This window comes from Rhinatrema bivittatum, chromosome 19 (genome assembly GCF_901001135.1).
Source record: "Rhinatrema bivittatum chromosome 19, aRhiBiv1.1, whole genome shotgun sequence".
Lineage (NCBI taxonomy): Eukaryota > Metazoa > Chordata > Amphibia > Gymnophiona > Rhinatrematidae > Rhinatrema > Rhinatrema bivittatum.
In genome coordinates this window covers 35413758-35427009 of record NC_042633.1, presented here as the reverse complement: position 1 = coordinate 35427009, position 13252 = coordinate 35413758, and the positions used below count along the sequence as shown (strand labels likewise).

The 13252-nt window shown below is 52.4% G+C and overlaps 1 protein-coding gene across 1 annotated transcript; it reads left to right on the top strand.

Annotated features, from left to right (window-relative positions):
- The first annotated feature begins 2963 nt into the window (after window positions 1–2963).
- LOC115080377 (SLA class II histocompatibility antigen, DQ haplotype C beta chain-like) lies at window positions 2964–13034 on the top strand. Its single transcript, XM_029584522.1, is given in 7 exon segments — window positions 2964–3069; window positions 6302–6394; window positions 6397–6573; window positions 7959–8243; window positions 9678–9791; window positions 11265–11297; window positions 11699–13034. Coding segments are annotated over 7 exon segments (822 nt in total). The 3' UTR covers window positions 11713–13034.
- The last annotated feature ends 218 nt before the right edge of the window (window positions 13035–13252 follow it).

The window sequence follows — 13252 nt, the reverse complement described above, 5'->3', positions numbered from 1 at the left end:
TCCGAGTCATATCCGATGAATAGACATTACAAGGTCAAAGTAGGCAGTTCCGAATCTGAATCCACTGAGCTGACACAAGGTGTCCCCCAAAGGATCCTCCCTGTCCTCGACCCTATTTAATATAAATATATACTGCCACTCTGTAAGCTATTAACTGGCCTAGGGCTTACACACTTTGAGGTAGATCTTCAAAACATACGCGCGCGCGAACAAAAGTACACCAGATTTTATAAGATACGCGCGTATCTTATAAAATCCGGGGTCGGCACGCACAAGGCTGTGCAAATTCGGCAGCCTGCGTGCGCCGAGCCGCGCAGCCTGCCTCCGTTCCCTCGGAGGCCGCTCCGAAATCGGAGCGGCCTCCGAGGGAACTTTCCTTCCGCGTCCCCCCAACTTCCCCTCCCTTCCCCTATCTACCCCACCCCCCAGCCCTACCTAAATCCCCCCCCTACATTTGTTGGGCAAGTTACGCCTGCTTGAAGCAGGCGTAACTTGCGTGCGCCGCCCCGGCATCACCCGGCACAGGCCGCAGTGCCGGGGGACTTGGGACCACCCCCAAACCATCGCCACGCCCTTGGACCCACCCTGGACCGCCCCCTGCCCTCGGACATGCTCCCTCCCGCCCCTTTTACGAAGCCCCGGGACTTATGCGTGTCCCGGGGCTTTGCGTGCGCCGGCGGCCTATGCAAAATAGGCGCGCCGGCGCGCGAGTGCCCTGCGTGTGTAAATCCAGGAGGATTTACGCGCGCAGGGGTTTTGAAATCTACCCCTTTATCTATGCAGATGACGTGCAAATCCTAAACCCCATCACAGAGTCTTTAGCCAAAGCCCTCAAACTATGGGAAGTTTACCTTTCTGCCATAAACCAACTTTTAATGCAAATTAGTTTATCCCTGAATCCCTCTAAAACAGAACTTCTGATAACTTGTCACAAGTTAAACGATAAAGTGCTATCAGATATCAGTTCTGCTCCATCCAAATACCACATACTGCAAGACGTAAGGGACCTAGGGGTCATTCTCGACACTGAATTAAACTTAAAAAAATTCATAAGTACAACCATAAAAGACTGCTGTTACAGACTACAGGTATTAAAAAAAATTAAGACCTCTCCTTCATCTGAATGATTTTAGAACCGTTCTTCAGGCAATAATCTTTTCAAAAATAGATTATTGTAATACTATACTCTTAGGTCTCCCAGTGTCTACAATTAGGACTCTTCAGCTACTACCGAATGCCGGCGCCGGCAGGAGATCGACTGCAGGAGGTCAGTCGATCTCCTGCCGGCGCCATTTTCCGTACGGAAAACGATTCGCGGCAGGAAATCGCTCCCGGACCCCCGCTGGACCCCCAGGGACTTTTGGCCAGCTTGGGGGGGGCCTCCTGACCCCCACAAGACTTGCCAAAAGTCCAGTGGGGGTCCGGAACGACCTCCTGCAGTCGAATCGTGTTGGTCTATGGTCGCCGCCATTTTGCGCCGCCATTTTGCAAAATGGCGGCGCAGAATGGCGCCGGCTGAAGACAACACGATTCAATTGCAGAAGACCATTCCGGACTGCTGCTGGACCCCCAGGTAAATTAAGACATTTGGGGGGGGTTTCGGGAGGGTGGGGGATTTAATTTAAAGGGTCGGGGGTGGGTTTTAGGGTGTTTTAGTGTGCCGGTTTTCCTGCCCTCCCCCTTCCCCCGATTTAGCTACGGACCGCCGCTGGACCCCCAGGTAATTTAAGGCATTTGGGGGGGGGGGTTCGGGAGGGTGGGGGATTTAATTTAAAGGGTCGGGGGTGGGTTTTAGGGGGTTTTAGTGTGCCGGTTCACGATTTTAACGATTTTCACGATACTCTAAACACCCAAACGGCGACGATACGATTCCCTCCCCCTCCCAGCCGAAATCGATCGTTAAGACGATCGAGGACACGATTCACATCTCTATTAGCCAGTCCTCATATTTGGAACATTACACCACAAAATTTCAGACTTGATCCTAATCCACATACTTTTAAGAAAAACTTAAAAACCTGGCTGTTCCAGCAAGTGTACCCATAATTTTCACCATTATTCTAATATGGATGCCCAAGCCATAAAGCAGTCTTTTATTTTATTTTTATTTGTATTTAATAGTTTTACCCTATTTATATTTACCTTTTATATTAGAATATTATATTAACCTCTACTTTTATGCTTATTTGAATGCACATGTTATTTTAATTGCTTTTAATATTTTAGATGTATCATTTTCAACTTTCTTTTATAGCTGAGTTTTATATCTTCTATTGTAAATCGATGTGTTGTTTCAACAAACGGTATAAAAAAAGCAAATAAATAAGACCCCATTACCAATGTTTCCTTATATTTTGGAAAGACTGCATGTGCAAACGTTTTCTTTTTGTGCAACTTTTTATAAGCCAAGTTCAAATTTGTGCACTATGAGCTAGTATAATGCAAATAATACCGGGATTTCTTGTGTGCAGGGTTCACACACACACAGACACACACACTAGAGGCAGCAGTGACCATTACTTATGTACCCCCAGTCTGGGATCCAGGCGTTTCTGCTGTAATGATGGCTAAGATTCTTGCCTTCCAAGTCTGTGACTGACAACTTAATTTCACTGCTGTTGGAGAGGAATTAACCTGCAATGCAGAATCCGCTTTTCCTCCAAAGGCTTCCAATGCTAAAAATTATCCAAGCAGTTGAGTACAGCCAGAGGTGACAGATACTGCACAGCTGGCCCCAGATGTGCAGAGGTTTAGCAGAGCAGCTAATAACCCTTTCTACCTAGTTACTGATGACAATGGCAAACCCCTGATCTGATTGGACAAACTCCTGCTGTTTGTCCTATCCTGAGTCTCGGAGGAGTTGGGGGCAGAATTTCGCTGCTGATATTCGGGGACACTTCTGAAGAGATTTCAGTTTCAGCTGTGCTTTGCCTTAGTTTTTTCACCCCTAACCCTGAGCAGTGATGGGTTTAGAGCTGATCCACAGAGGCAGGAACTGCTGTCTAGCAGTGCTGATCGTGATCCTGACTGTGCTGAGACCCCACATAACTCATTGCAGGGAGCCTCCAGGTAAGGAGCAGGGAGGGGCTCTGGGGTGAGGGATCTCTGATAGTGACAGGGCTGAGACCCCACATAACTCACTGCAGGGAGCCTCCAGGTAAGAGTGGGAAGGGACTCCGAGGTGAGGGATCTCAGATAGTGACAGGGCTGAGACCCCACAGAACTCACTGCAGGGACCCTCCAGGTAAGGAGCAGGAAGGGGCTCTGGGGTCAGGGGATCTCTGATAGTGACAGGGCTGAGACCCCACAGAACTCACTGCAGGGACCCTCCAGGTAAGGAGCAGGGAGGGGCTCTGGGGTCAGGGGATCTCTGATAGTGACAGGGCTGAGACCCCACAGAACTCACTGCAGGGACCCTCCAGGTAAGGAGCAGGGAGGGGCTCTGGGGTCAGGGATCTCTGATAGTGACAGTGCTGAGACCCCACAGAACTCACTGCAGGGACCCTCCAGGTAAGGAGCAGGGAGGGGCTCTGGGGTCAGGGATCTCTGATAGTGACAGTGCTGAGACCCCACAGAACTCACTGCAGGGACCGGCCAGGTAAGGAGCGGGGATGGGCTCTGGGGTCAGGGGATCTCTGATAGTGACAGCGCTGAGACCCCACAGAACTCACTGCAGGGACCCTCCAGGTAAGGATCAGGGAGGGGCTCTGGGGTCAGGGATCTCTGATAGTGACAGCACTGAGACCCCACAGAACTCACTGCAGGGACCGGCCAGGTAAGGAGCAGGGAGGGGCTCTGGGGTCAGGGATCTCTGATAGTGACAGGGCTGAGACCCCACAGAACTCACTGCAGGGACCCTCCAGGTAAGGAGCAGGGAGGGGCTCTGGGGTCAGGGGATCTCTGATAGTGACAGGGCTGAGACCCCACAGAACTCACTGCAGGGACCGGCCAGGTAAGGAGCAGGGAGGGGCTCTGGGGTCAGGGGATCTCTGATAGTGACAGTGCTGAGACCCCACAGAACTCACTGCAGGGACCCTCCAGGTAAGGAGCAGGGAGGGGCTCTGGGGTCAGGGGATCTCTGATAGTGACAGGGCTGAGACCCCACAGAACTCACTGCAGGGACCGGCCAGGTAAGGAGCAGGGAGGGGCTCTGGGGTCAGGGATCTCTGATAGTGACAGTGCTGAGACCCCACAGAACTCACTGCAGGGACCCTCCAGGTAAGGATCAGGGAGGGGCTCTGGGGTCAGGGATCTCTGATAGTGACAGTGCTGAGACCCCACAGAACTCACTGCAGGGACCCTCCAGGTAAGGAGCAGGGAGGGGCTCTGGGGTCAGGGGATCTCTGATAGTGACAGGGCTGAGACCCCACATAACTCACTGCAGGGACCCTCCAGGTAAGGAGCAGGGAGGGGCTCTGGGGTCAGGGGATCTCTGATAGTGACAGGGCTGAGACCCCACAGAACTCACTGCAGGGACCCTCCAGGTAAGGATCAGGGAGGGGCTCTGGGGTCAGGGATCTCTGATAGTGACAGCACTGAGACCCCACAGAACTCACTGCATGGAGCCTCCAGGTAAGGAGCAGGGAGGGGCTCTGGGGTCAGGGATCTCTGATAGTGACAGCGCTGAGACCCCACAGAACTGACTGCATGGAGCCTCCAGGTAAGGAGCAGGGAGGGGCTCTGGGGTCAGGGGATCTCTGATAGTGACAGTGCTGAGACCCCACAGAACTCACTGCAGGGACCCTCCAGGTAAGGAGCAGGGAGGGGCTCTGGGATCAGGGGATCTCTGATAGTGACAGCACTGAGACCCCACATAACTCACTGCAGGGACCCTCCGGGTAAGGGGCAGAGAGGGGCTCTGGGGTCAGGGGATCTCTGATAGTGACAGCACTGAGACCCCACATAACTCACTGCATGGACCCTCCAGGTAAGGAGCAGGGAGGGGCTCTGGATTTCATTGCCAGAGGATGTGGTTAGTGCAGTTAGTGTAGCTGCATTTTAAAAAGGTTTGGACAAGTTCCTGGAGGAGAAGTCCATAAACTACTGTTAATCAATAAGGAATAGATACTGCTTGTTTCCAGTATAAGAAGCATGGGATCTATTTAAGACCAGATTTTAGTACCTACACACGGGCGTGGATTTGTGCGCGCAACCCGGTGCACACAAATCTACGCCCAATTTTATAACATGCGTGTGCAGCCGCACGCATGTTATAAAATCCGGGGTCGGCGCACGCAAGGGGGTGCACACTTGTGCACTTTGCACGTTTCGAGCCCTAGGGGAGTCCCGATGGCTTTCCTTGTTCCCTCTGCCTCCCTCTGCCTCCCTCACCTTCCCCTTCCTTACCCTCCCTAACCCGCCCCTAACCTTTATTTTGAAAGTTGTGCCTCCCTCTGGGCAGGTGCACGCGCTGGCCGAGTGCCGGCGCGCGATCCCCCGGCACGGCTGCTGTGCCGGAGGCCTTAGTCCCACCCTCACCCCGCCCCCGCCCCTTTCACAAAGCCCTGGGACATACGCGTGTTGCAAAATAGGCTCGGTGCACATAACCCCCCCCCTATGCGTGTAAATCCAGCTGGATTTACGCATGTAGGGCTTTTAAAATCTGCTCCTTAATGTTTGGGATTCTGCCAGGTTCTTGTGGCCTGGTTTGGCCTCTGTTGGAAACAGGATGCTGGGCTTGATGGACCCTCGGTCTGACCCAGTATGGCAGGTTCTTATGTTGCTTTGTTCTTACTTAGCTACACTAATTGGCATTTACTTGGATAAGCCCAGACTTGTGTGGCTGGTGGTTTTAACATATGTGAGCATGTGTGTGCGTGTGCTTATGTACTTGTGTAACTTGCACCCATTTCTGGGGTTATAAAATCCCCTAGCAGCTTTGTGAGCTGCATACATGGGGGCACCCACCAGTTCTCCTGTACACAGTCAGGTAAATGGTACTCCCGGCCCAGCTCCACCCTCCAGAACACCCTCTGCTAGTGTGAGTAACACAAGAAGATGTGAAACTGGGTTCCCTGAGTATTTCCGGGGGCACCAGCACCACTGTGAACCGTGACTTACATCAAAGTCTTACTTAAATGCATTAAACAGATTTTGAAAGAAGTGGTGGGGACAAGAACAGTCAGGGGATTGAAAAGGGTGTGGGCCAAAGGCAGATGAGCCCCAAGGGCTAAGGGATGGAAATGAAGGGGAAAAAAAGGGGTAAAACCTGCTGGGCGGACTGGAGGGAGGACTTTTCTGTGCAGGGGGGGGGGGGGGCAGTGACCGGGGGAGGCGCTCACCACCCTCTCTCCCTCCTCAGAGGACTTCGTGGAAGAGCTGAAGCACGAGTGCCACTTCGGCCCCGGCGGGGAGGGGATGCGGTACCTGTATCGGAACTTTTATAACGGGGAGGAGTTGTGTACTTTGACAGCGCTGTGGGGAGGTTCATCGCCAAGACGGAGCTGGGGAGACCCGACGCGGAGCTCTGGAACAATGACACCGAGATACTGGAGGACGCGAGGGCTGCGGTGGAGACATTCTGCAAACCCAACTACGAGACGGCAAAGGCAGCGCGGATCATCGGGCGGAGAGGTGAGGGGGCGCAGTGCGAGGCCCAGCCCTCCCCTGTTCTTTTCTCTCGGATTTCCCTGCGCCTCTTGTCTCTCCCCCCCCCCCCTTCTGCCATCCCCACTGCCTGCAGCCATTGCTCCTCCTTCCCATTAGGGCAGAGCTGAAGGTGGGCACCCAGGGCCCCTCCCCCGATCGGGCGACCTCAATCTCAGGCAGAGTCTCCCCTCCCGGGCAGCCTGGCCCTTTCATTGTAGTGGAGGGAGGGAGAGAGAGAGAGCGACAGTTCTGCACCCTCCTGCAGAGAGAGAGTGTGTGAGTGAGGGGGAAGAGAGAGTGTGTGAGTGAGGGAGAGAGAGAGAGTGTGTGTGAGTGAGGGAGAGAGAGTGTGTGAGTGAGGGGGAAGAGAGAGTGTGTGAGTGAGGGAGAGAGAGAGTGTGTGTGAGTGAGGGAGAGAGAGAGTGTGTGTGAGTGAGGGAGAGAGAGAGTGTGTGTGAGTGAGGGGGAGAGAGAGAGAGTGTGTGAGTGAGGGAGAGAGAGAGAGTGTGTGAGTGAGGGAGAGAGAGAGAGAGAGTGTGTGAGTGAGGGAGAGAGAGAGAGAGTGTGCTTGCACTGCATGCACCACCTTTGCAGGGAAGCCGGCCACTGGTCTATTAATAAAATATCTTACAAGTGAATTAAAAGTGCTGGAACAAGATGGCAAGAACAGACATCACAATGGGGTGCGATTTCTAGGGGGAAGCCACTTTTTACCCAAGGGAACTGGCTGGTTGGAAATTGGACCTACCTGAGCCACTGCTTGCATTGGGAGAGAGGGAGAAAACAACAAGCCTACCTCACATTTTTTTTTTAACTACTGCGGTTAGTGCCCTTGGATGTTTTCCACCTTCTACAAAAAAACCCCAAAAAACAGCGCACCCCATGGATAGCTTGCAGCTGCAGCAGTGATCAAAGCAAGAATTACACTTGCATTATTGGGATACACTTACTGTATTTCCTCCAATGTGATTATTGCTCCCCTTCTATATTTATTTATAAAACCTATAGTTAGTCAAAATGAGCTACACGGCCAAGTTTAATAAATAATCAGAACGGATATTTTAGTGCCCATAAATAATAATAAATGAATAAACTCAGTAGGAACTGGATCCACACAAGCTGAAATTGAAGACCCAGGTGCACATGTGCTGGCCCAGAGGAACAGTAGGATAGAAAAATGAACCTCAGAAAGTTCCAGAAATATTTCCAGCAGCAGAGTTGGATGAAAAATCTTCCTAAAAACTGCAACAGGCTCCACCATGGCAAAACCTTAGTTTTGGATTCAGATTAGTGAAGGAAGAAGTCCCATAGGTATCCGATATTACTAAAGTGTGTGTGATGCCTCCAATGCAGCTTTTTATCTCTCACAGCTCAGCCCAAGGTGAAAGTGTCGCCCATGAAAGCCGAGGCAGGCACCCAGGAGCAGCACAAGCTGGCCTGCTACGTGAACGGTTTCTACCCCTCGGCCATCAAGGTGAAGTGGCTCCGAAACCAGGAGGAGGAGACCGGCAGCGTGGTGGCCAGCGAGCTCCTGCAGAACGGAGACTGGACCTTCCAGATCCTGGTGATCCTGGAGACGGACCTGCAGCACGGGGACACCTACACCTGCGAGGTGGAGCACAGCAGCCTGCAGGAGCCCTTCAGGGTGCACTGGAGTAAGAGACCCCCCGCCTTCTTTATACCCCAACCAGGAAAAGCGTGAAGGATAAGGTTTCTAAATATAGCACACACACACACACAGACACACACACAGACACACACACGTTTGCAGCCATTAAATCACTAAACAATCAGAAATATTCTTTAACCCACAAGCCTCAAAGTGATGGGTATCTCATGGCTATCCTGTCCTGTACATCTGCAGGAATCCAAGGTCTCTCTCTCTGTCCTGCATGTGTTCAGCTCAGCGGGTATCAGAGATTTCTCTCTCCTGCACATGGACCGCTATACACAGTCCCCATATTTTATGTGGTAGAAATGATCAGAGGTCCCTCTCTCTCTCTCCCACTTACTCATGGCTCCCACACATTCCCATTATTTGTGAGCACAGGTTTCTTCTCCGTGGTGCCGATGTAATAAGACCCGCGGCAAAACAGGCGCTAGTTATGAGCGCGGGTTTTGATCGCCGCGCGCGGCTGAAGCTGCCGCTTCTGCGGGGTGTGTAAAAAAAAAAAAATCATGCAAAATGATTTGTGCACAGAAATCCACGTACATACGGAAAAATGCGTGTACCTAAGCGCAGTAAGGGCCCACGTAATAAGCGGCCACATCCACGCTCAAAACCCACGCAAGAAAGCGAGAGAGCGAATGAAAAGTATTTTTAATATGTCCAATAACTGTGCTGCAGAAAACATGGCAGATATTTTCATGGATGCTAATTCACACTGGCAGAGCAGCGGGATAGGCGCTCAGCTGGGCACCAAGTTGGATGCTCGGGTGCCAACGTGGGCACTCAGCCGGAGCGAAAATGGCCACTCTGGCACCCAGAAAAGCACCTAGCAAATGTTGCTGCTCAGGCGCTGAGCTAGGCACTTAGTTTGTTGCGAATATATACAATCGGGTGCTCAGCTAAGCTGGCTACCTGGACGCTGAGATAGGCGCTCAGCTGGGTGGTTTTCAGGACGCTCGGAGGCCGACATAGCCCCTCTGAGTTGGCACTAACACTTAACTCATGCCCTGACCACGGCGGTAAAAAACCCGCACGAGCATTGGCGCAGCTCCCTGCATCGCCTATGATTAGCTAATCGTCTCCTTTCCATGCCGCTTTTTTTTCCCCGTGCACAAAACCTTTATTACATCCCCTATGCTGACTTTGCATGGGGAAAAACGCACGTACAAACGCGCATGCAGGCGCGCACAAACCCTCGGCAGCTTCGCCGCACCTCATTACACCGGCCCCTGTGAAATGAATTTCTCTGATTGACACCATGCTGTCCACGGATGAAGGAGTGTGAACTGACAGCGCCCGCGTGACGTGATCTCTAAAACTGCTGGAGGTGAGCACTGGGTGGGCGCTGTCCTGCTACCCGGGTCTGTGCTGGATGGTACAGCCCTGGACTACTGACCCCCATCTGTTGTGTTTCACGCAGAGCCTGAGACCTCGGAGCCTGCGAGGAGTAAGCTGCTGACGGGGATCGTGGGGTTCGTGCTGGGGGCCGTGTTCATGGTGGTGGGACTCATCATTTACCTGAAGAATAAGAAAGGTAACCCCGCTCACAGCCAGATACTGTTGGCTTCACTGTTGGAGGATAAAATAAAGCAAGACCTTGGAGCCAGTGAGTCTCAGGATCCTAGGAGACGCCACAATTTCACAAGAGGAAAATGTGCCCAGGGTAGGTAGGAAATGGCGAGGGTGCACTTGGACTGCAGTGAAGCCTTCGACGCTGTTCTACAGGGAAGACTGGCAGGCAAGCTTGCTAGTCCGGAGGGGTTGGGAAAACAAAACGATAAACTGAGGAAGAACTTGGTTGAGCAACGGGAGGCAGAAGTGATGGGCAATGGATCCACCGCGTTGAAAGGAAAACGAACAGGCATTATTATTATTTATTTATTTTTTTACTGGTGCTGTAAGTAGAAGGGAAAGTGGACCTGTTTGAGGAGGATGTTAAATTCTGCAATGGAATAGACCTGGCAGGGAGGGTAGATAGCAGAAATGAGGACTTAAAAACCAAAAGTGGAAGAATGGCCCAAGGGTTTGACATCTGTGCTTGGAGGTGCAGAAATGCAAGAGTCAGATATCAGACCCAGCCGTCACCCAGAAAGAAAAGGGCCCTCCGGCTCCTCGTGTCTTTTAGTTTTTTTTTTATTAAGAATGAAAGTGGATTACAAGGGTTTAGGTGTTTTTTTCTGCAAGTCTTTACAGCGTGCATTGCTCACCCCAGTCTTGGTGCTGTAAGAGTCTCCACACCTTACAGTTCTAGCAGAGGAGATTAATAGCAGAATAAAGTGCCTTATCCATCTCTGCAGTAAGACGGGCGCTGGGACGCTCCGCAGAGAGGCGCCGATTACCTGGGTGATTTATAAAAGCTGAGACGCTCTCCGTCCCTGCCCTGGCCCCTAAAGGCGTGAGGGATGGGGGTGGGGGGGGGTGCACGCCAGCCAGCCCCTTCCCTAATGCCACCTGCAGACGCTGTGGCGCTCCTCAGCAGATCCAAAGGGAAGCACAGCGCGAATAAAACGATAGATCCTTAAATCAGAAGGAACCATAAAACGTAAAAAAAAATCTTAAAAAACAGAACCAACCCAATACAGAATTCCCAGGGGTGAATTTTCCAAAGCAGTCCTGTGCATAACAGATCCCGGCCCTGGGCTTTTTAAATTCACCCGGCGTTCGTTTGGGGGGAAAAAATGCAAGCTGGGGAGTTCTCGGGAGCGGGGGAATCGCGCAGGCACATTTTGGTTTTCTAATGTAGGCGTCGACGTTTGCACCTGCTCCCTTAGCAGACGTGCGTACGTGTGGGCGTACGCCGCGCCGAGCTGATTTTCTAAAAAAAAAATGGACGGGAAGTTCAGGCTGGAGTCCGCGCGCATCCCAGCGCTGGATGTTATCAAATCGCCCTCAAGGACCGTGGGACATCAGCCGCCCCCTTATTACGTAACTTACACAATCCTAATTATGCAAACCCACTGACTGTGAATCGGTTTCTTCTTTTTTTTTCTCCCCCCCCCCCCCCCAGGTGCGACCCGACTTCAGATTCCTCCCAACGAAGGTAAATATTTAATCCCAAACGAGAGAGGGGGGAGCGACGGTGCGCGGAGGTTTCCCTCTGGATACAGATTGCCGAAGGTGTCGCACGAGGTGGAGGGGAGAACAGCGAGTAAGAATATCTGGGGGAGGAGGTGGAGGAGGGGGCCCGCGTGCACTTAGGAAGCTCCTGGGAGAGGACCCTGCACACTCCACACCCTGTGGCCGCCCTTGACCTGGAACCTCCCCAGGTTGTCATGAAAGAGCTGTCAGCGGGGAGGGGGGGGACCGTGAAGGAGAGAGGCCCAGACCGCTGGCCTGGCCTGCACCGGGATGGGGCAGAGGGAGGTTGGAGGTGTGGGAGGCACGGAGAATAGGCCCCTCTGGTTTCCCCTCTTTACAGCTCTCTGATGCTCTTCTCCTCAGGTCTCCTGAGCTAAAGCCGTTCCTCGCCACATCCGATCCTCCGCCCGTCACAGCAAAGCAAATCTTCCTCCCACAGCGTAAGGATCAGGGCAGCACCTCCTGCATCAGTTTTCCGTACCGACCCCTCGGACTCTCCGCCCGTACTGCTCACATCCACATCTGAGCACTTTCCTGTGCTCTCTGGGAGGGGACTCGGCCGCCGCTGAGAGAGGGTCCCTGCATGATCCGCTCTGCAGCACCTGGAGATCTTGTAAATATGTTCGCTGCTCACTAATGATGTTCTCCTCGTGTTATTAACGCTTCCCAGACAGGATCATTTCCGTCTCCTTCCCAACTTATTATGTTATTGACTCTGTGAGAGCTACCTCCACTCCCTGTAAGAGCAGCGTCACCTGCCTCACTCTCAAGGGTGCACGGGACCTCTTATAATGATAAGATTAGCACTCTCGGCCATTAATGTGGGATACTGTACTTACTCCTGGGTGAGGCTTCTATCCACAATCCAATCTCAGCAATGCCAGGTAGATTCACCCCAGGTAAACTCTGTCAGTGCAGGAGTGACTGGAGAGCTCAGGGGATGGGTACAGGGACACACTGCAGTCTTCCAGGGAGGGGAGCACAGATGAGCCTCCTGCATCCTTCATTCGTGTTGCACGTGAGAGCGCGGATGCACTTGTCCGGCTAGAACTTTTACCTCTTGCTGGACAAACTCCGTTGTTTGAAGCCTCCCACCACCCCCACTGGGCAAATCATTGCTGAAACAAAATTTACCTGGATAAGAACAGGCAGCCTGGGGGTGGTTAAACGTTACCCAGGTTAGTCCGGGGACGTGGCCGGTGAGTATTTACCCAGTGCAGATTGCTGAGGGTGCAAAACGCACTCCTCTCCACAGCTAAAAGTGTGGATGGCCTTCCCCTTCTATGGAAATTTCTGGCTGGAGTCTAAAAAGAGAGGTGTTTTTAGAGGGTCGGGGGTGCTTAGAAAGTAAATGGTGGGTTCCCATTGGATTTTGAAATATATGCGCACTCTCTTACCCAGCCTTTCACTGGAAGAGAAGCTGCAAATGATTGTGGCAATCCCTGGGGCACACAGAGCGTATAGGATTTAATGTTTCCAGGAGGTGCAACGTAAAGTGGGGATTTTCCCCTTCTGGAAGGTCTGAAGAGATGGCAAAGGCCGGGAATAGATTGAGAAGGCTCCGGTGCTTACAGGTCACCTGTCGGTCAGAGGGTCTTACAGGTACTGGGGTCCTGTGATCCTCTCCCAGGGTTACGTGCGTACGCATCTTCCGCTTTTGGCGCGTGCTTTTCGCTTATAAAATTCACCTTTAAGATTTTTTGCAGTAGTGTTTTTAAAGATTTAAAGAAGCCTGTTCTTAACTGTGGTGGGAACTTGCTGTGACCGGGGGGGGGGGGGGGGGGGGGGGGGTCAAACTGTGCCAGCAAAAACTCTGCAGGGCTTGGTGGATCCCAGTCTGCAGCCCCAGAGGGATTTCCTCCCAGGACATTGCCAGTTACTGATTTTATAATGGAAAGGAGCAGAGGGCCAGGAGGG